General features: G+C 41.5%; 1 protein-coding gene and 1 pseudogene across 1 annotated transcript; one reads left to right on the top strand and one right to left on the bottom strand.

Moving 5' to 3' along the window:
* Positions 1-4,099: 4,099 nt before the first annotated feature.
* On the top strand, positions 4,100-11,080 carry CCR8 (C-C motif chemokine receptor 8). The gene is made up of 2 exons (XM_046682679.1): positions 4,100-4,216; positions 9,401-11,080. Exon 2 carries the CDS (start codon positions 9,431-9,433, stop codon positions 10,496-10,498), a length of 1,068 nt encoding a protein of 355 aa, XP_046538635.1. The 5' UTR covers positions 4,100-4,216; positions 9,401-9,430; the 3' UTR covers positions 10,499-11,080.
* A 3,296-nt stretch (positions 11,081-14,376) lies between these two features.
* LOC124226439 (centromere protein P-like) lies at positions 14,377-18,620 on the bottom strand (annotated as a pseudogene).
* Positions 18,621-20,491: the final 1,871 nt, after the last annotated feature.

Raw genomic sequence — 20,491 nt, 5'->3', positions numbered from 1 at the left:
AGCACACAGAGGAGAAGGTGATGTGAAGACAGAGCCAGAGGTTGGAGAGATGCAACCACAAATCCAGGATTGCTGGGGCAGCCACCAGGAGCTGCATGAGGCAAGGAAGGATTCTCCCTTCCAGGCCCCAGAGAGAGCTCAGTCCTGCTGCACTGCAGTCATCTGGACTCCAGAAGTGTGAAAGAATAAATTTCTGTTGTTTTAAGCCACGAAGTTCGTAGTAACTTGTTTTACAGCAGCCTCAGGAAACTGTTACTCTGGGCAAGGGCAGACAGCGCCCAGTGCTGCAGGGGCCCACACCAGCCCTGTGCTGTGGCCTGGGAACCACAGAAAGGGGGTCGTCCTGGCCGTGCAGTCCTTTCCCCAGCTCTTCACCTGCCTCCCACATTTTCATCTTGCATTGTGCTCCGTTCAACAATTTATTGAGAAGATGCAGTGCGTCAGGCCCCGTGCCAAGTATGGAGGAGCAGCAGACGAAAGGATCTCAAGGACCTCCCAAGAAAGACTCCTTGGGGTTTCCAGAATAACCTCCACTGCCTGGCCTTGCCTCTGCCCAAGTCAAGTTATTTAGTAAAACTAGGCCTCTACCAAGCGGCCCAGCTCTGTGAAGTTCAGGGAATGTGGTGGGTGGAAGCCGCCCGCTCCCCTGACTTCCCTCAGCCTCCGCTCACTTACCTTGCACAGAGCACCCCTTCTGTGCCAGGTGCTGTGCTGTAATTCTGGCCCAACTTGGAAACTGGGCTTGGGGAAATTCCGCCTTAGTCCTGCAGACCTGCTTGGCTGGGCTGGGGACGGGTATGTGGCTCCTTCCCCAGTCTGTGGGTGAAACAGGTATCACAGTTTCCACCCTCGTGGTGTGAATCAGCAGCACCTGCGGGCTCTGAGTGTCACCTTTTGTGCCCCATTGATCTTTGCTTATCACAGAGAAAACGCTCATAAAGGATCGGAGGTTTTCCCCGAACTGCGTCAGAGGATGAATGATGTTGGTGAGGGATTAACTCAGGTATGAACTCATACGAGCAGATATTTCTAAGAGATGAAATTGTTAGGCCAAAAAAGATTGGATTCAGGGCTCATGAAGAAAGATTGAGAGAAATACACAGCCATTCTAAACCGCATCTAAAGAAAGTTGAAGTGTAACAGTGAAACGGGCGTGATCTGGACTGGGGAACTTATTCCCTCCCTGGGGTTTCCATGAGGAACTTCCTCCTGTCTCCAGGAGGGGGAGCTGTAATGGAAAGAATAACTGGTTTCTCTTCACCCCGCACTTACTGCTCTTCATTGCAGGAGGATAAGCGTCTATGATGGGCAAGTTAAAAAGAATCTGGTCACTTGCCATCCATTAGACTACGCTAACCAGACGGATGCGCCCCATCTCTCTGTTGCCTTCTTGGGATGCCTTGAACCCCACAGTAAAGGTGCTTATGGCTGTAGACCTCTGTGGTAGGTTGACCAAGTGGGTCTGTTTTTGTCTGACCCAGTTAGATCCTTGCCTCTCGATATTGAGGCAAGATACTGTCCGCCATGCAGGGGGCGGAATTTACCCCGCTGGCTTGATCTCAACCAGAAGAAATAAACCATCAGTTCATAAATCTGTCCCTAAAATGTCTACTGCCGTCACTCTATGGAAGAAAGTACAAACGACCAAGTTAGGAGAGGCAACTGTTCTAAATAAAGTGCGGGTGAAATGCGGTGTTTTTTTCACCTAACTTTGTACTCTTTCAATGATCAAATATGCGTGTAGGCATCATAGTAGAATTAAGCAGTCTACTTTTCTTTTTGTGCAGCTCTTAAGTGCTTTTCAAATTGTTTCTATTATAAATTATATCATACTTATTACATTATATTTAAGTATATATAAGTATTTTAAGTATATGTAAGTATATATTATATATAAATTATATTATACCATTGTCAAGTCATATAATTTCTTTGAGCTTCAGTTTTTGCAAACACAAACAATAATAACCACTATGCAGAATTTTCATAAGACCTAATTAGGATGAAGTATATAAAGGAACGGGTATATAAAAGGCACTCAATAAATAGAAGCTTCTTAATTAGTCTCCATTCTATTAGTTGCGCCAGAAGCCCAATTGAAATTAGCTGAAACCTAAAAGGGGGCAGGGGGTGGACATTAATGAATCATGCAGTTATTATTCCAGTGGCACACACAATTTCATCAGAATTTCATATTCTCTCCATTTCTTGGCTATAATTTTCACTGCTTGGCTTCAGCCTTCAAATAGTTTTCTGCTGCATATCACTCAAGATGTGCGATTCTCTGAATCAATCATGGTGGACAGGAAGAGGAAACATTCTCATTGACCAGACCTGAGTCATGGGCCTTCCTTTTAATGGCGTGTGCGTGTGTGTGTGTAGCAATATGGTTGGTGACCAACCAATAATGCATAGAATGGGAGTAGGATGGACGTTCCCTTATCTGAAGATTCATCTAAAGAAAGGATGTTGACAGACACAAGCAACATGGCCATTACCTTATTTTGTTCACCGTAGGATGAAAAGAGGAAACTTTTAATAATGATGATGATATTTTCAGTGCACAACATATGAGTAATGGCATCACTCCTGTAGAAGTTACCCTGCTACTGTTACAATTCAAATATATATGTATATGCATGCACACACATACACATACACTTGTGCAAGCTACATGCCATGGAGGAAAGCCAGTCTGGTAGAACTTATACAACTTCAAAGTAACAATGAAATTATTTCATTTTCATACAGTTTTCAATTTTTAAAAAATTTTAATAGACTTTATTCTCTTAGAGAATATAAATATATTCTTTTAGTATACAGACAGTTTAAGCAGAAAATACGGGAAGTTCCCATATACCACTGCGCTAGTCTGCTTGGGCTGTCATACCAAAATATTCTAGGCTGGCGGCTTAAACAACAGAAATTAATTTTCTCGCAGTTCTGAAGGCTGGAAGTCCAAGATCAAGGTGCTGACAAATTGGGTTCCTGGTGAGAGCCTCTTACTGGCTTGTAAGTGGCCATTTTCTTGCTGTGTCCTCCCATCACCTCTTTTCTGTGCACTTAGAGAGAGAAAGAGAGATCTCTGCTGTCTCTTCCTTTTCTTATAAGGATGCCAGTCCTATCAGATTAGGGCCCCAACCTTATGACTTAATTTAACCTTAATTACCTCCTTAAAGGCCATATCTCCAAATACCATCACCTTGAGGGTTAGGGCTTCAATATAAAATTTGGGGAGGACACAGTTCAATCCATAACAGCATCTCTCGCTCCTGCACAGTTTCCTCTGTTATTAACATCTTGCATTAGTGTGAAACATTTGTTACAGTTGATGAGTCAATACTGACACATTCTTATTAACTGAAGTCCATAGTCTGCATTAGGATTCACTCTGTTTGACACTTCCATGGTTTTGACAAATGCATAACGAATGTATCCACCATTCCAGCATCGTGCAGAATAGTTCCATCACCCCAAAAAAGCCCTGTGCTCTACGTTTCATCCCCTCCTCCCCCTGAACCCCTGGCAACCATTGATCTTTTTACTGTCTCCAGAGTTTTGCCTTCTCCAGAATGTCATGTGATTGGAATCATACAGCATGTAGCCTTTTCAGAAGGGCCTCTTTCACTCATCAATACACACTTAAGTTGTCTTTTCGTGGCTTGACAGCTCTTTCTTTAATCACTAAATAATATTCCATTGAGTACGTTACCACAGTTTGTTTATCCATTCATCTATTGAAGGACATCTTGGTTGCTTCCAAATTTGGTAATTACGAATAAAGCTGCTGTAAACATTTGTGCTCAGGTTTTTGTGTGGATACGTTTTTAACTCAATTGGGTAAATACTCAGGAGCATGACTATTGTTCTCCAGCCTTCGGTGCTGTCAGTGTTTGAATTTTAGCCATTCTAATAGGTATGCAGTGGTATCTCACTGCTGTTTTACTTTACGATTTCCTAAGGACACAATGTATTGAGCATATTTTCACATGCTAATTTGCCATTCGATGTGTTTTTTGGTGAGATCAATTTTTTTAAAACTTTTTAAATAACTGTAGGATGCAATAATAGGTCCACCCCCATTCTGCCACTCGTCACAGACAGACAAGTTCCTCCAGAGGAGCTGTTGTTCACCGAGCTGCACACACAAGAGAGGGCAGACTCAGAAGAAGGAATCAGCCACACTGAAACCTGCAGAGTGAAGGATCTAATTAAGGTACGTATTGATACTCATCTTTGGGGAAGAAGGACATAAGCAACCAGGGACACTTTTATGTCCTTGGAGGAGAGACAGAGGTCTGGTACAAGAGGTGAATTTTTAAAAAAATCTTTTCATGTCCCCAGAGTCCACAAACCCTGCATATGTCTTAGTGGCTGTCCCAGGGTCTGGCCGGGTGAGTGAAGTAGCCATGCCATTTTCTCTGCAGGATGCTAAGAGAGAGTCAAACCTCCTACCAGAGTGAGAAGGTAGATGAGAAAAGATCCCCCATTTGACCAGGCATCTGGGGGGAATCTGTCCTCGTGCCGGGTTCAATGTTTCTATCTGACAACTGAAGGAAGACAACTGGCAAGCAAACCTTCAGCCTTGATGAGATGCTAACTTAAATGATCTCATCCCCTTCTCACCGAACCCTGAAAAGCATTATTAGCCCCTTCTCACGGAAGAGGAAGCTGAGATTCACTTTGCAAAACAAGCCCAAGTTTACTCTGCTACAAAGTAATCTAGAACTTGGAAGTCAGGGGGCGTAGACTCCGAAAGATTGGAGCTTTTTACTCCACCCACAAATATGGGTACCCATATTTCCAGAGAAATATGGAAAAGGAAAGGGATTTGGAGGAGACGGATGTGGTTTTGAGTCCTGGCTCACTCGCCTCCCTCTCGGTGTAGCGTCGGCCGCTGGACCGAAGCTCTCTGAGATAGAGACGTAAAGCAGATGTGAGTGCCTGCTTCATGGGGTGGAAGAGAAATCAATCAGGCAGTACATCGAAAATTCCTGGTCTACTGTAACAAATGGTAGAGACTGTTAACACTTTCCACAGGTTTGACTGATCAAAGAGCCTGGGGAGGTGCGGACAGGGGATCAGTAGGAAAGATCCGGGGAGAGAATGTGTTGAGGACCTACTCTTGTTCTGGGATATTAGGAGGGCAGAACAAAAGGAGGGGGAGCTGAAAATTGTTTTTTAAAATAACTGTAAAAGACAAGTAGGAAGGAAGATGTAGGAGGGGAAAATGTTGTTTTGATAGACACTGGCCACAAAGAAAAACCAAAGGACCCACCTCCATACTTCAGAAATTATGTTTTAAAAATCTATTTGAGGTACAGACGTGAATGAAATTAATGTTTTTAAAAGCTGCTAAGGGCATTTCAAATTATAGAAAGGTGGCATAGTGGATAGCGATGTCTGAATCTTCAGCAACAAATTGCTTTGGAAAAATAGGAAGTCTAGATTGAAATTGCCTTGAATGTACATATCAATTTGAGAAGAATTACCACATTTTAAATGTAGAGTCTTCCCTTCCATAAATATAGTACGTATTTCCTTTTAATTATGTCTTCTTTTATGTCCTTCAACAAAGTTTTATAATATTTTACACAATTGAATTGCAGTTTTTATCAGATTTGCTCCTAGTAATTTCTTTTTTTGGGGAGGAAGATTAGCCCTGAGCTAACATCTGCTTCCAATCCTCCTCTTTTTGCTGAGGAAGACCGGCCCTGAGCTAAAATCCGTGCCCATCTTCCTCTACTTTATAAGTGGGACGCCTACCACAGCATGGCTTGCCAAACAGTGACATGTGCACACCCGGGATCTGAACCGGTGAACCCTGGGCCGCCGAAGCAGAACATGCGCACTTAACCGCTGCGCCACCAGGCTGGCCCCCCCCTAGTAATTTTTGATGCTAGTGTGATTGGGCTCATTTTTTCTATTGCATTTTATTGATTGATTGATTGATTGATTGGCTATACTAGAGAAAGCATTTTTTTAGCTTTGATTTTTTTTTTTTTTTTTGGGTGACGGAGATTGGCCCTAAGCTAACATCTGTTGCCAATCTTCCTCTTTTTTTTTTCTCCCCAAAGCCCCAGTACATAGTTGTATATCCTAGTTGTAAGTCCTTCTAGTTCTTCTATGTGGGATGCTGCTATAGCATGACTTGATGAGCAGTGTGTAGGTCTGCACCCAGGATCCCAACCAGTGAACCCCAGGCTGCTAAATCAGAGTGGGTGAACTCAACCACTGTGCCACAGAGCCGGCCCCATCTATTGCATTTTTAAATTAGTTATTTATAGTCCTTAAAAGCAGTTAAAAGAATGAACTAAACTTTTTAGAATTGTGTGATTATACTTCTAAAACAACATGCTGGGAGAAAAAAAGCAAGATACAAAATGAGAGATGTGATATTATACCATTTATGTAAGTTAAAAGCAAATGCAAAACAATATTATATATTGTTTATGGATACATATAAGCATGTAAGAGTACGGAGGAAACTGGAATGATACAAACCAAATTGGTTTTAGCAGGCTCCTGGGGTGTGGAGATGTTGTATAGTTAAAGGGAACATTAGCTTCATCTCTATTGCATTAGAGAAGAAGGAAGGTAGGAAGGAAGAAAGGATGGAAGGAGGGAGGGAGGCAGGAAGGAAGGATGGAAGGAGGGAGGAAGGAAGGAAGAAAGGATGGAAGGAGGGAGGAAGGAAGGGAGGAAGGAGGAGGGAGGGAAGGAGAGAGGGAGGGAAGGAAGGAAGGAAAGGAAGAGAAAGAGAGAAAAAAGAACCAAAAGCAGATATGACAATATGTTAGTAGTTGCTAATTCTGGATGGTAGAACTGTAGATATTTAAGTTTTCTTTGTGAATTTTGTTTTTTCTCATCTACTCAACCCTCCTGTATTAGTCAGCCTGGGAAGTTTTCAATTTTTAGAACTGAACAAAATACCACAGGCTGGGTGGCTTAAATGACAGAACTTTATTTTATCACAGTTCTGCAGGCTAGAAGTTCAAGATCAAGATGCTAGAAAATTGAGATCCTAGTAAGAGCCTCTTCCTGGCTTGCAGACGGCCACTTTCACTCTGTCCCCACGTGACATTTCTCTGTACATGTGCAGAGAGAGAGAGGGCTTTGGTGTCTCTTCCTCTTCTTATCAGGACATCAGTCCAATCAGATCAGGGCCCCATCCTCATGCCCTCATTTAACCTTAATTACCTCCCTAAACCCTATCTCCAAATACCATCACAACGAGGGTTAGGGCTTCAATATATGAATTTTAGGGGACACAATTCAGTCCATGGCATTCTACCCTCTGGCCTCTCAAACTTCACGTCCTTCTCACATGCAAAATACGTTCACTCCATCTCAACAGCCCCAAAGTCCTAACCCACTCCAGCATCAATTCTGAGTCCAAAGTCTCACCTAGGTACCATCGAAGTCAGGTATGGGTGAGACTTGAGGTGTGATTCATCCGAAGGCAAAATTCCACTCCAGCTGTGAGCCTGTGAAAGCAACTATGTGCTTCCAAAATACAGTGGTGGGACAGACATAGGAGAGACATTGCCATTCCAAAGGGACAAATCAGAAAGAAGAGAGGGGTGATGGGTCCCAAGGAGGCCCAAAACCTAGAAAGGCAAATCCCATTAGACTATAAGGCTTGAGAATAATCCTCTTTGTCTGGGTGCTCTGCCTTCTAGACTCACCGGGATGGCAGTGTCACCTCCATGGCTCTAGGCTGTGGCCTCACACCTGTGGCATAGGGCAGGGGTGGCCTAGCCTCCTGAAACTGAGGACAAAGAAGCCTTGGCCCCTGGGCCTGTGAGGAGAGTGTCAGCCCTGATGATCTCTGTATCACTTCAGAGTCATCCCTCCCTTTTCTTTTCTTTTCTTTTCTTTTCTTTTCTTTTTTTTGGTGAGGAAGATTTCTAGTGAGCTACCATCTGTGCCAATCTTCCTCTATTTTGTATGTGGGATGCTGACAGAGCATGGCTTGATGAGCGGTATGTAGGTCCACATCCGTGCTCCAAACCTACAAACCTGGGCCGCAAAGGAGAGTGTGCCAACCTATTACTACACCACCGGCCAGCCCCATTCCTCCCTTTTCTTGAAGGATAAAACGTGTTCAAAAGCGAATGGCTCTATTGTTCCAATCCCACAGAATCCCAGAAGTTCAAAAGCCTTCCTTTATTTTCTGCTGTCTCTGCAGCTTTGATCCAAACTGTCAGTGTCTCTATTCTGGGCTTCTCCTGAAACCATTAATGAACTCTGTGGGTAATCTCTGTATGGCGTGGTTGTCCAGCCACACCCTAGGTGTACTCTCCACTTTCTCATGTTTGCAGGATGGATAAGCTGAGTTTTCTGAATCTTCAAGTTCTGATTTCTTTTTGCCTGACAATTCCTTCTTCAATTTGTGTTTCTCCTCTCACATTTTACTATTAGCAGTGAGGAGAAGCCAGGCCGTACCTTCAACACTTGGCTTAGAAATCTGCTCAGCTGAATATCCAGTCTTGTTGTTTACAAGCTCTGCCTTTCACAAAACATGAGAACACAATTCACCCAGTTCTTTGCCGCTTTGTAACAAGGATCACCTTTCCTCCAGTTTCCGATAGCATGTTCCTAATTTCTGTGCGAGATCCTACTGGAAACAGCTTTAACATTCGTATTTCTACCAACATTTTGTCCCTGATGATGTAGGTATTCCCTGAGATGGCGGAAGCATTCTCTACAGCTCTCCTCTTTTCTCCCTGTGTTCGCACTATAATCGCCTTTCATGTCCATATTTCTGCCAATAGGTCCTTCAGGGCAATCTAGGCTTTTTCTAGCATGTGCCTCAAAGCTCATCCAGCCTCTGCCCAGTGTCCAGTTCCACAGCCACTTTCACATTTTTAGGTATTTGTCACAGCAGCACCCCACTTCTCAGTACCATAGTCTGTGTTACTCTGCTCAAGCCGCTGTAACGAAATACCACAGACTGCGTGGCTTAAACAACAGGAATTTATTTTCCCACAGTTCTGGAGGCTGGGAAGTCCAAGATCAGGGTGCCAACACAGTCAGGCTCCGGTGGGAGCCCTCTTCCAGGTTGCAGGCTGCCAACTCCTCATTGTATCCTCACACAGCTCAGAGCAGAGAGAGGAAGCAAGCTCCCTTCTGATTCTTATAAGGGGGCTCATCCCATTCGTGAGGGCTACACCATCATGACCTCATCTAATCCAATTACTTCCCAAAGGTCCAGCCTCCTAGTACTAGCACAATGGTGGGTAGGGTTTCAATATATGAATTTTGGGAGGACACAAACATTCAGTCCATAACAAGGGTTTAGGGCTTCCCCATATGACTGGGGCAGGGGGTGACAGGCAGACACAATTCAGTCCATATCTTTAAATGAAAATATTTTTAAGGAATCTATTTCTCTTAGGTGCTTCTGTGACCGGGTCCTCCTGCCTTGATGGATTATACACTCGAGCCCAATTTGACGACAATAACTGACTACTACTATCCTGATGCCATTTCAAGCCCCTGCGATGGGGAACTTATCCAGAGAGATAGCAAGTTGCTTCTTGCTATCTTTTACTGCCTCCTGTTTGTATTTGGTCTTCTGGGAAACAGCCTGGTCATCCTGGTCCTTGTCGCCTGCAAGAAGCTGAGGAGCATCACAGATGTATACCTCTTGAACCTGGCTCTGTCTGACCTGCTTTTTGTTTTCTCCTTCCCCTTTCAGACCCACTATCAGCTGGACCAGTGGGTGTTTGGGACTGTAATGTGCAAGGTGGTCTCTGGCTTTTATTACATTGGCTTCTTCAGCAGCATGTTCTTTATCACACTCATGAGTGTGGACAGGTACCTGGCAATTGTCCATGCTGTGTATGCCTTCAACGTGAGGACACCCAGCATGGGCATAGCCCTGAGTCTGGCAGTATGGCTGACTGCCATCATTGCCACTAGCCCGCTACTAATATTTTACCAAGTGGCCTCTGAAGATGGCGTTCTACAGTGTTATTCATCTTACAATCAACAGACTTTGAAGTGGAAAATCTTCATCCACTTTGAAATGAATATCTTAGGCCTGCTGATCCCATTCACCATCCTTATGTTCTGCTACATTAGCATCTTACAACAGCTGAAGAGTTGCCAAAACCACAACAAGACCAAGGCCATCAGGTTGGTGCTCATCGTGGTCATTGCATCTTTACTCTTCTGGGTCCCATTCAATGTAGTCCTCTTCCTTACTTCCCTGCTCAATATGCACATCTTGGATGGATGTGTCATGAGCCAGCGGCTGATTTATGCCACCCATGTCACAGAAACCATTTCCTTCACTCACTGCTGTGTGAATCCTATTATCTACGCTTTCATGGGTGAGAAGTTCAAGAAACACCTCTCCGAAATATTTCAGAAAAGTTGCAGCCACATCTTCCTCTACCTAGGGAGACAAATCACCAGGGAAAGCTGGGAAAAACCATCCTCCCTCTATCAGCATTCCTCCCGTTCCTCCAGCACAGACTACATTTTGTGAGGAGAGTGGCTTCACGCAGGCCCCTGCCTGCATCACCATTCTTCTTTCGGGAGTCAGAAATGGCTTCCATCAGCGTCTAAGGCTACATGAAGGGATACTCTTGGAAACTGGGTTAGAGACATGAGACTTATGTTACAATATGAAATGAATTCTTACTATTGCAAGTTAATCTTCTCAACTTTCAAAGACTTTTTTTCCTATTTTCTGGAAATAGTCTATATATTTCATTATTAAGTATAGTGTTAGTTGTGAGGGACTTTTTTTCTTAGTTTTTAGAGTGTCTTTATCACATGCCAATTTAAATTTTTATCAAATGCCTTTTCCTTATCTATCGAGGTGACCATCTAGTTTTCCTCCATTATTCTGTTAATTTGGTGAGCTACATTGATTGATTTTCTTGTCTTAAAATCAGCCTGTATTTTTCCTGGAAAAAAATGACCTCTTAATCATGATCATTTTAATAAGCAATTGGATTCTCTCGGGATTTTCATATATCTGTGTCATGGGAGATCAGAATTTGCCACCCCAAAATATGTCTCTTTGCCTTGATTAAATTTTTAAGAACAAAAGACTCAGAAAGAAACTTTGACTTCCCCCCTAAATGCCTAAGAAAATTTAAGATAGAAGGTCTGTTCAAGGAAGGAGCTATCACCATAGATATCTCCAGGTGTGGTAGACAGGCAGGAACGCAGCAAGGCCATGGTCCAGCAAACATTTGTTGACCAAACATTTGCTTTTTCATCTCTGTGTTTCCATTGCCCTCCTCCCCTTTGAAGTTACAAACCACTACCCCCAACATCCTCCTTTGTCTTTAGCTGAAGATAGTATTTAAGGTGGTGGCTTCGGACATTTTGGTGAGCTACTACTCAGTTTTTTTGGGATTTTCCCATGTACACATCTTATTAAACTTTGATTTTCTCCTGGTATTCTGTCTCATGTCGATTTATTTCTTAGACCAGCCAGAAGAGGGTAGAGAAATACTCTTTCTCCTCTTTAGTGTTCATAAGAGATATTATCTTGTAATTTTGCTTTCTTATAATGTCCTGGTCAGATTTGGCCTCCAAAAATGTGTTGGGAAGTAGTCTCTTTTCCACTACTCTATGAAAAAAAGTTTATGTAAAGCATTTTGTTTGTTTCCTCCTTGAATGTTTGGTAAAACTCACTAGTGAAGCCATCTGGTGTTTCTCTGTAGGAAGATTTCAAATTATGCATTCAGTTTCTTTGGCAGATAGAGATCATTCAGATTTTCTGTTTTTGTTTGTCTCAGTTTTGAAAAGCTGTGATTTTTAAGGAATTTTCCCACTTTATCTAAGTTGTCAAATATTTTACTGTAAAGTTGTTCCTAATATCTTCTTATAGCCTTCTAAATGCATGAGGATCTGAAATAATGCCCTTTTTCATTCCTGATACTGGTAATTTGCATTTTCTCTCTTTTTTTCCTCTGATCAGTCTTATGGGTTTGTCAATTTTATTAGTCTTCTCAAACAACCAGTTATTGACTTTGTTGATTTTCTGTTTTTGTTTTTTCATTGGTTTCTACAGTTATCTTACCTGCTTTCTTTGAGTTTAATTTATTGTTTTGTTCTAGCTTCTTGACATGGAATCTTAGATTATTGATTGTCAACCTTTGGTCATTTCTGAAAGATTTTGTGTGTGTGTGGGAGGAAGAATGGCCCTGAGCTAATGTCCCTTGCCAATCTTTCTCTTTTTGCTTGAGGAAGATTGTCCCTGAGTTAACATCTGTGCCAATCTTCCTCTATTTTGTATATGGGACACCGCCACAGCATGGTTTGATGAGTAGTGTGTAGGTTTGTACCCAGGATGCGAACCCATGACCCCTGGGCCACCAAAGCAGAATGCACAGACTTAACCACTATGCCACGGGGCCAGCCCCTGACGCCATGACTAGTTAGATGTTTTTAAAGCTATATAATTCCCTCTAAGCACTGCTTTGGCTGCATCCCATACATTTTGATATAACAGATTTTCATTAATTTTCAGTTTAGATTACTGTCTATTTTCCATTGTGAATACTTCTTGGAATCATGAGTTGTTTAGAAGTTAAATTAAAATTTCCAAAGAGGATTTCTAATTATCTTTGTGTTTTAATTTCCAGTTTGACTACACTGTTCTCAGAGAACATACATGTATGATTCAATTTTTTGAAATTTATTGAAAATTGTTTTATGATCCAGAATATGGCTTATTATGGTAAACGTTCCATGTATACTTGAAAAGAATAGGTGTATTATGCAGTTTTTGGCTGTAGCTGGTTAATCAGATTGTTCAAGTCTTCTATATTCTTGCCGATTTTTCCTGTTTGCTTATTCTATGAGTCACTGAGAGAGGTATATTAGGATCTCGAACTATGATTATGTTTGTCTATTTTTCATTTTAATTCTGCTAATTTTTTCTGTATATATCTTGAAGCCATATTATTAGGTGCATACAAATGTGGGATTCTTATGCTTTTCTGTTGAATTGATTCTTTTTTTTTAAATTAAGATTGGCACCTGAGCTAACACCTGTTGCTAATCTTTTTCTTCTCCTCCCCCTCCCCCTTCCTCTCCTTCTCCTTCTTCTTCTTCTTCTTCTTTCTCCTCCCCAAAGCCCCTGAGTATGTAGTTGCATATTCTAGTTGCAGGTCCTTCTAGTTGTGCTGTGTGGGACGCCACCTCAGCATGGCTTGATGAGCAGTGCTAGGTCTGCACCCAGGATCTGAACTGGCGAGACCCTGGGCCACTGAAGCAGAGCACGTGAACTTGTTGATGCAAATAATTCATAACCAATTTATAAATCAAAATTGGGGTGAGTTGACCCTGAGCCAAAACGTGAGGACCATATAGCCTGGGAGAGTCATTCCAAAGAGGAATGGAGCACTCCAAAGAAGTGGGGGTGTACAGAGTGGTTATATACTGTCAAAGAGCATGTATCACACATGATTGAAATGTCCGTTTTACAAGAGTCATGAGATTGTCCTGTTGGCACAGTGACTGATGACACAGCAGGTAGTAGGTCTGCTGTCTCAGTGGACACAGCAGGGTGGCAGGTCTGTTGTCTCAAGCTGGGTGGTCACAGGTGAGTGCAGCAATCAATTCCTAGTCTAGGGAGAGATGCTCACCCTTAAGGAAATGCTTGTGTGGGGGAAGTTGCACCTTTATCTTAAGGGCATTTGTTCTTGCCTTTGGGACATAGGAAATGCTTAAAGTGGATATGGCCACGTCAGGTCCTTTTGGGAAAAAAAAAGGTTAGGCCAAGTCAGCTTTACACCAAATGGCTTCCTCATATTCTCCAATATATCTTATTGCTTGTCATTTTTATCAACCTTAACTACTCAGCCCTGGGGCCAGCCCCAAATGGATTCTTTTATCACTATGAAATGTGTCTATTTGTCCACTAATACTTCTCATCTTAATGCTACTATGCCCAGCACTAATATAACCAGACCAGCTTTCTTTTGATCAATCTGTATACTGTGTTTCTCTCTACTCTTACTTTAGACCAAACTATTTTCCTATATTTAAAATTTCTCTCTTATAAGCAGAATTTAGTTGGGGCTTTTTAAATTCTTTTTGCACAGAGAAGGTTTAATTACCGTGTGGATACATGGTACGTATAAAATCTAAAAATCACTTTTAAATGAAATATTCTGTTGGATCCCATTACATAGTATGCAAAAGACTGATTTCATATTTCACAATGATTTTTTTCTGTAATTTTCCAGTTGAACAAGATAACTTCAATTACAGATGATGCATTCTGCAAAACTGACACGTTATATTGACCATATTGAAGAGAAATGCCTGGAGGGCAGTCTAATCATCTTGGAAAAGCGTCTAAATAGTTTTACCTCTAAATGCCTAAGTATGTGCTTACATTTATTCACACCACTCCTCAAAAAAGTGTAAGCTTCTGAAAACCATGAAAAAATAGCTTCTTTCTTCTGCTTTAGACACAAAACGTATTTACTTAATTCTGAGTATTCTGTGAGCTCCATTATCATATTGAGGTCACTAGTAATGAAAGACGAACTCTCCTCATTCTGGATTCCCAGAATCTGAAATCCCAGTTGAAATGTAGCCACGTGGCAATTTCCTGATAATCTGTGTCTTTGTAGAACTTTCATTGTACTTTTCTCCGTCATCTCAGTGCTTGCTAAAACCTCTGTCTTCTTGGAGTAATTTCTTACGTTGATGCCAGTAAGTGTATTTAGAAATGAAAGTTCTGATTCTAAATGTCCAAGCTGACCTCTCAGATCTTTTGAAGACTCCCATCCTTCAGAATCTGATTGATATATTTCTTGAAATGATCTTTGGACTCTGGAAGTTTCTTCCCAGGGGGTTGGCAGCTCCTTGTGAGGCAGGTTCAGGGCTGCCATCTCTGCTTCCAAGATGCAGACCTTGGGTATTCATGCATGGCACTGAGAGGTACTTGGTCCCAGGGGGTCCTCAGTCACTTCCTGACTGCTGTACACACCTCACCCAGTGCAAGAAGCCTATGCTTACTCCTAGCAAGTGTGGATTATTTTCCTAGCTTGGAGGGGGGATGGGAGAGCAGCAGTGACTCCAGCACCGGCACATAGAAGCCCACACTCACATATCTCATGGTCACTTGTGTCCCTGCTCACATTGCCGTAGCTGTCTATAAGCAGCCCCCCACTTCAGGAAGTTGGATTGTTCCAACCCAAAGCCCAAGGGTGCCACAGCTTGTATTTCTTACCCAGTCTAATAATCTTTGTCTTTTAATCAGAGCGTTTAGCTCATTTACATTTAATAAAAATATATGAGGCAACAGCACAAAACAGGGGGTGTAAATGGAAGAGTAAATGGAGTTGAACATTTATATGCAGTTTTTTTTTTCATTTTCAAGAAGTATTACAGTTCTACCTTAAGATAGGCTGGAATAAGTTAGAGACGACTTTTGAAGTTTCTAGGATAAACAGTAGAAATACAAGAAAACATAACTAAAAAGCTAATGAGAGAAATGGAATTAAAATAATACTTGATTAATAGAAAAGAAGCCAGGAACAGACCAAGAAACAGGTATAACAAATACAAAACAAATAGCAAGATGGTAGAATTGAACCCAACCATATCAGTAATAGATACCAACCCAAAGCTCTCATATCATTGAATTGCCAAGCCAGCCCTGACCTCCTACATGTAGACTCTTTTTATTTATTAAGATAAAATTCACATAATATTCACCAGTTTAATCATTTTAAAGTTTACAATTAGTGGCTTTAAGTACATTCACAATGTTGTGCAACCATCACTACTATATAGTTCCAGAACTTTCTCAACACCCTAAATGGAAACCCCATTTCCATTAAGTGATCACTCCTCATTCCTCTCCCCTTCCCCAAGCACTAATCTGCTGTGTCTCTCTGGAATTGCCTATTCTGGATATTTCACATAAATGGAATTATACAGTATGCAGTCTTTTATGTCTGGCTTCTTTCATTTTGCAAAATGTTTTCAAGTCTAGGCTTCTTTTTTTTTTTTTAAGGTATTTCTTTTTTTTTTTTTAAAGATCGGCACCTGAGCTAACAACTGTTGCCAATCATCTTCTTTTTTTTCTGCTTTTTCTCCCCAAAGTCCCCCAGTACCTAGTTGCGTATTTTAGTTGTAGGTCCTTCTAGTTGTGGCATGTGGGATGCCACCTCAGCATGGCCTGATGAGTGGTGCCATGTCCTCGCCCAGGATCCGAACCAGTAAAACCCTGGGCCACCGAAGTGGAGCATGTGAACTTAACCACTGGGCCACGGGGCTGGCTCCCAGGCTTCTTTTTATGTGAGGAAAAGATACCCTGACTTCTACTCTTGGTAGTGCCAGACTAGGCACATCAGACCAACACTTCCAATGAAGAAAAGTGGAAAAGCTGGACAAAAGTTAAAAATATATATGTGTCCAACTGCTTGAAAGTTCATGGATAATTATAAGACCTTGGAAAAGACATAAATCTCGAGAGCTAAACCCAGCATTTGGATCTGTTTTTTCCCCTAGAGATATTTGCCAATTTCAGGAGAGGCTTCTGCAAGGCTGAGAATCTGAGTAGCATTTTTGACTGACTCACAGGGATAGGGAGATTAAAGTTTGACCCCAGTACCTTCCAAATAGGGATGCTGGTAAATCTCTGTTTGGGGTTGGGACCCTGAGAGCTATACCTTAGGTTTGGGTGCACCAGAAACTGAGCAGCCCTTGGAGGAAGCGGAACCTAGCTTCTGTTATCTCAACCCTTAGAAACTGGTTTGAGGGAATCCCAGGTTGCTACTGCTCCCCAGGAACCTGACATATTTAAACATTAATCCCCTCTGGAGGAAGATAATATCATTCTCCACCTCAATCATTCTGTGAACAGTTTTCTAAAATTTTTTGAATTTTTTATTGTTTTTGGCACACACTAAAAATAACCAGAAACATGAAGAGACATGAGACCATAAACAAGAAAGACCAGAATCAACAGACAATAAAAGCAGATCTACAGAAACTCCAGACACACACGTGATGAAACAGAGATTTCAAAACAACAATGCTCACTATGATCAGCTAGATAAAAGAAAAGCTTCAGAAATTGGCAGGGAATTGGAAACTATAATTTTAAAAAAGAAGATAGTATATTTGAAAAAACTAAATAGAAACTTTAAAAATAAAATAATTAAAATTAATAACTCTATGGATGGGTTTTTCAACAGATTAGACACAGCTGAAGAGGAAATTAGTGAACTGAGAGATAGGCAAGAAGAAAATATAAAAAATAAAGCACGGGGAGACCCCCTTCCCCCTAAAGAAAAGAAAAGAAAAAGAAAATATAATGGAGAAGGTAAGAGACATAGAGCATAAAATGATAGAGCCTAGCATATGTTTTTGAGTCCTAAAATGAGAATAGAGAAAGAATGGGGCAGATGCAACATTAGAAAATGTAATGGGTGAGAATGTTCCCACCTTGAAGAAAGTCATCAAGAGTCAAACTCAAGAAGTCCTACAATCCCAAGTACAATTAAAAAAACATCACATTTAGGCATATCAGAAACTGATGAAAACCAAAAACTTAGAGAAAATTTTAAAGGCATCCATATTTTTTATAAAGACATTATCTTCAAGAGAGGGGCAATTAAAGTGACAGTAGACTTCTCAACAGAAAGAATGAAAGCTAGAAGAAAAAGAAATGATACCTTTAAAGAGCTAAAAGAAAACTAGAATTCATATCCAGTGAAGATATTCTTTAGGAATGATGGTAACATAAAGCATTTCATAATTTATCTTCTTAAAATGCAAAGTGTCAAATATAAACAAGACAAATAATGAAATTAATCTTCTGGACAATAATCTAAAAGAAGATCTTCATGACCTTGGTGTAAGGAAAGATGTCTTAAATAGGATTTAAAAATATCAACCAAAAAATAAATTTGACTGCATTGAAATTAAGACTTCTATTAATCAAAAGACAAAGTGGTGGACACTGTGATGTGCCACCCAGATTCCTGCCATGGAATAAAGAACTTTTCACTCCAGCTGCTGGGAGAGCCAGCAGCAGACATCGTTCAGCTCTCAGCCCCTTGGGGATTGCCTTACCTGTCCCTTCACAGGGTGGACTGCATCCCACGATCAATCAATTTGAAAGCATAAAGTCCCGGTCCCCTCAGCTGAACTTGGGATAGCTTTGAAGGAGAGAGTCAGCTATAACCTGCAGACTACAGTGCCGCTCAACTTTTCCCTCTCCTCAACTGCTTCTTTTCCCAGATGTTGATCCCAAGAGCATTCTCAAATAAACTTCCTGCACACTCGTCTCCATCTCAGAATCTGCTTCTTGGGAAACCCAACCTGCCACAGATACCATTCAGAAAGTGAAAATACATTCAGAATATATCATGGATTTCGAATTGTTGGAAACAGAACTAAAAATAATTTATCTTTCTGTTTTTCTGCTCTATAACAGGCTTCCCCCATGAGACAAAGGGTGCATTGTACTGTATGTCAATTATAATTTAATAAAAAAAAATGCAACCTCCACCAAAAAGATCCTCAAACCAACCAAACAAAAAACTCTTCAGCAGGGCCTATCATACCCTGCAGAGCTGGCTTGTCTTCCTTTCCTCCTTTTGTCCCCCCTCCTCCTTCATGTGTACAGTTTCAGCCACTCCGGCTTCCCTTGAGGCATGGGAGATTGGCCTCCATATTTACTCAAATGGTTCTCCCTCTCAATTTTTATGTGAGTGTCTCTGCTTTATTTTACATTTTCTATTTTTTTATTAAAGAGTTCCTCGATCTGTTCTTGCAATTTTCCAATTCATTGTTCACCTCTGTTCCATCTATGGTGCTCTCATTTCAGCTATTATATTACATATATATGTTTATTTACACATGTATAAAACATGCTCTTTTTCCCACCGGCACAGCGAGGCACTCAATCAACAAGTGCTGAGTTGAAATGATGAGGACAGGAAGGATATAGGGAAGGGGACAGAGGGACAGTCACATTTTTAGGCACCTACTCTGAGCTGGGTACTTAACCAATACTTTCTCATTCAACTTCAAAAGTCCTTCCAGATGGGTATCATTAGCCTCAGATGCTACCAAGTCTGAATCCCAGATCACGATGCCTCCAAAGCCACAGGAGCTCACCCCACCTCCTGCACTGGCCAGCAAGTCCACTGTCTTCTCTCCCGCGCCCTGTGCTCCTCAGCTCAGCTGCCTGGCCTGGAGCAAGCCGAGTTCTGGAGGACACGACTCTGAGTTCAGCCAGCCCCCTGGGAGGGGCCATCATGCTGGGCACAGCCAGATTAGACCAGATCTGCAGCTGGCCTGCAAATTGGGGAGGGGTTTCCTCTACCTGATGCCGGACTGCAGCCTGTCAGGACTTTTCTTTCTCCAACCAATCAAAGACCATTTGGAGCAGCCAACACTTGTGAAGTGGAATATACCTCCAGATCTTGAACCATGCCAGGTTTTCTTGAGGAGATATTTCAAGAAACACCTCAGAAGTCCTGTCCTGGACCCTGCTCCTCCCACTTACAAGTCGGCCTAAACTAACCTCTCAAAGCATCAAGGCCGTCACCTGTGAGATAAGGATGATGAAGATGGTGGTGATGATGCTATCTGTCCTGCCTGCTCCATAGAACTGCTTGATGTTCAATCTGTCACCTGTAAACATCTTCGTGCACATAATAGGCAAACCATTATTACTGTAACAAAAGTATACAGCATGTAGCCTTTTACTAGCTGTGTAACTCTGGGAAACTTACTTTCACTGTTCTGTGCTTCAGTGTTCTTATGTGTAAAATGGGGATGGTGATAATGCACACCTCTGATTTATGTGAGAGGCTTATACAGGGCTATGAAGCTGTGTTCTATCACCACCCACCACTTACGAGCTGGCAATGACAACAGTCACCTACAGAATAGAAAGACTTGGAGCTCATTTCTGTGTGTGTCCGGGTCTATGTGTGTGGTATGCTAAGAATATGTCTGACAAGGAAAGGCTGAAGAACTGTTCTGGATTAAAAGAGACATGACAATTAATATGTCATATAGACATAATGATTAATATTTGATCCTAAATTGGACTCTGGATCGAGGGAAAATACTATGAAGGACAGTTTTGGTACAGTTGGTGAAATTTGAATTTGGACTATCTATGCGATAACGTAAGTATTAAAATTAGTATTAAAAGAGAGATACACCTGGGAAATCTGGACACCCACATGTAAAAGAATGAAAATAGACCATTCTTTTACAAACATTCACAAAAATAAACTCAAAATGGATCAAAGACCTAAAGGTAAGACCTGAAACCATAAGGCTTCTAGAAGAAAATATAGGCAGCATACTCTTTGACATCAATCTTAAAAGGATCTTTTCAGACACTATGTCTTCTCAGACAAGGGAAACAATAGAAAGAGTAAACAAATGGGACTTCATCAGGCTAAAGGGCTTCTTGAAGGCAAGGGAAAACAGGATTGAAACCAAAAAACAACCCACCAATTGGGAAAAA

Source organism: Equus quagga, chromosome 1 (genome assembly GCF_021613505.1).
Source record: "Equus quagga isolate Etosha38 chromosome 1, UCLA_HA_Equagga_1.0, whole genome shotgun sequence".
Lineage (NCBI taxonomy): Eukaryota > Metazoa > Chordata > Mammalia > Perissodactyla > Equidae > Equus > Equus quagga.
The sequence above is the reverse complement of the archived record's forward strand: the minus strand, read 5'-3'. Positions and strand labels throughout refer to the sequence as shown.

Bases quoted from the DNA above. Each gene is read 5' to 3' on its own strand.
- CCR8 (XM_046682679.1), top strand. From the start codon at position 9,431: ATGGATTATACACTCGAGCCCAATTTGACGACAATAACTGACTACTAC.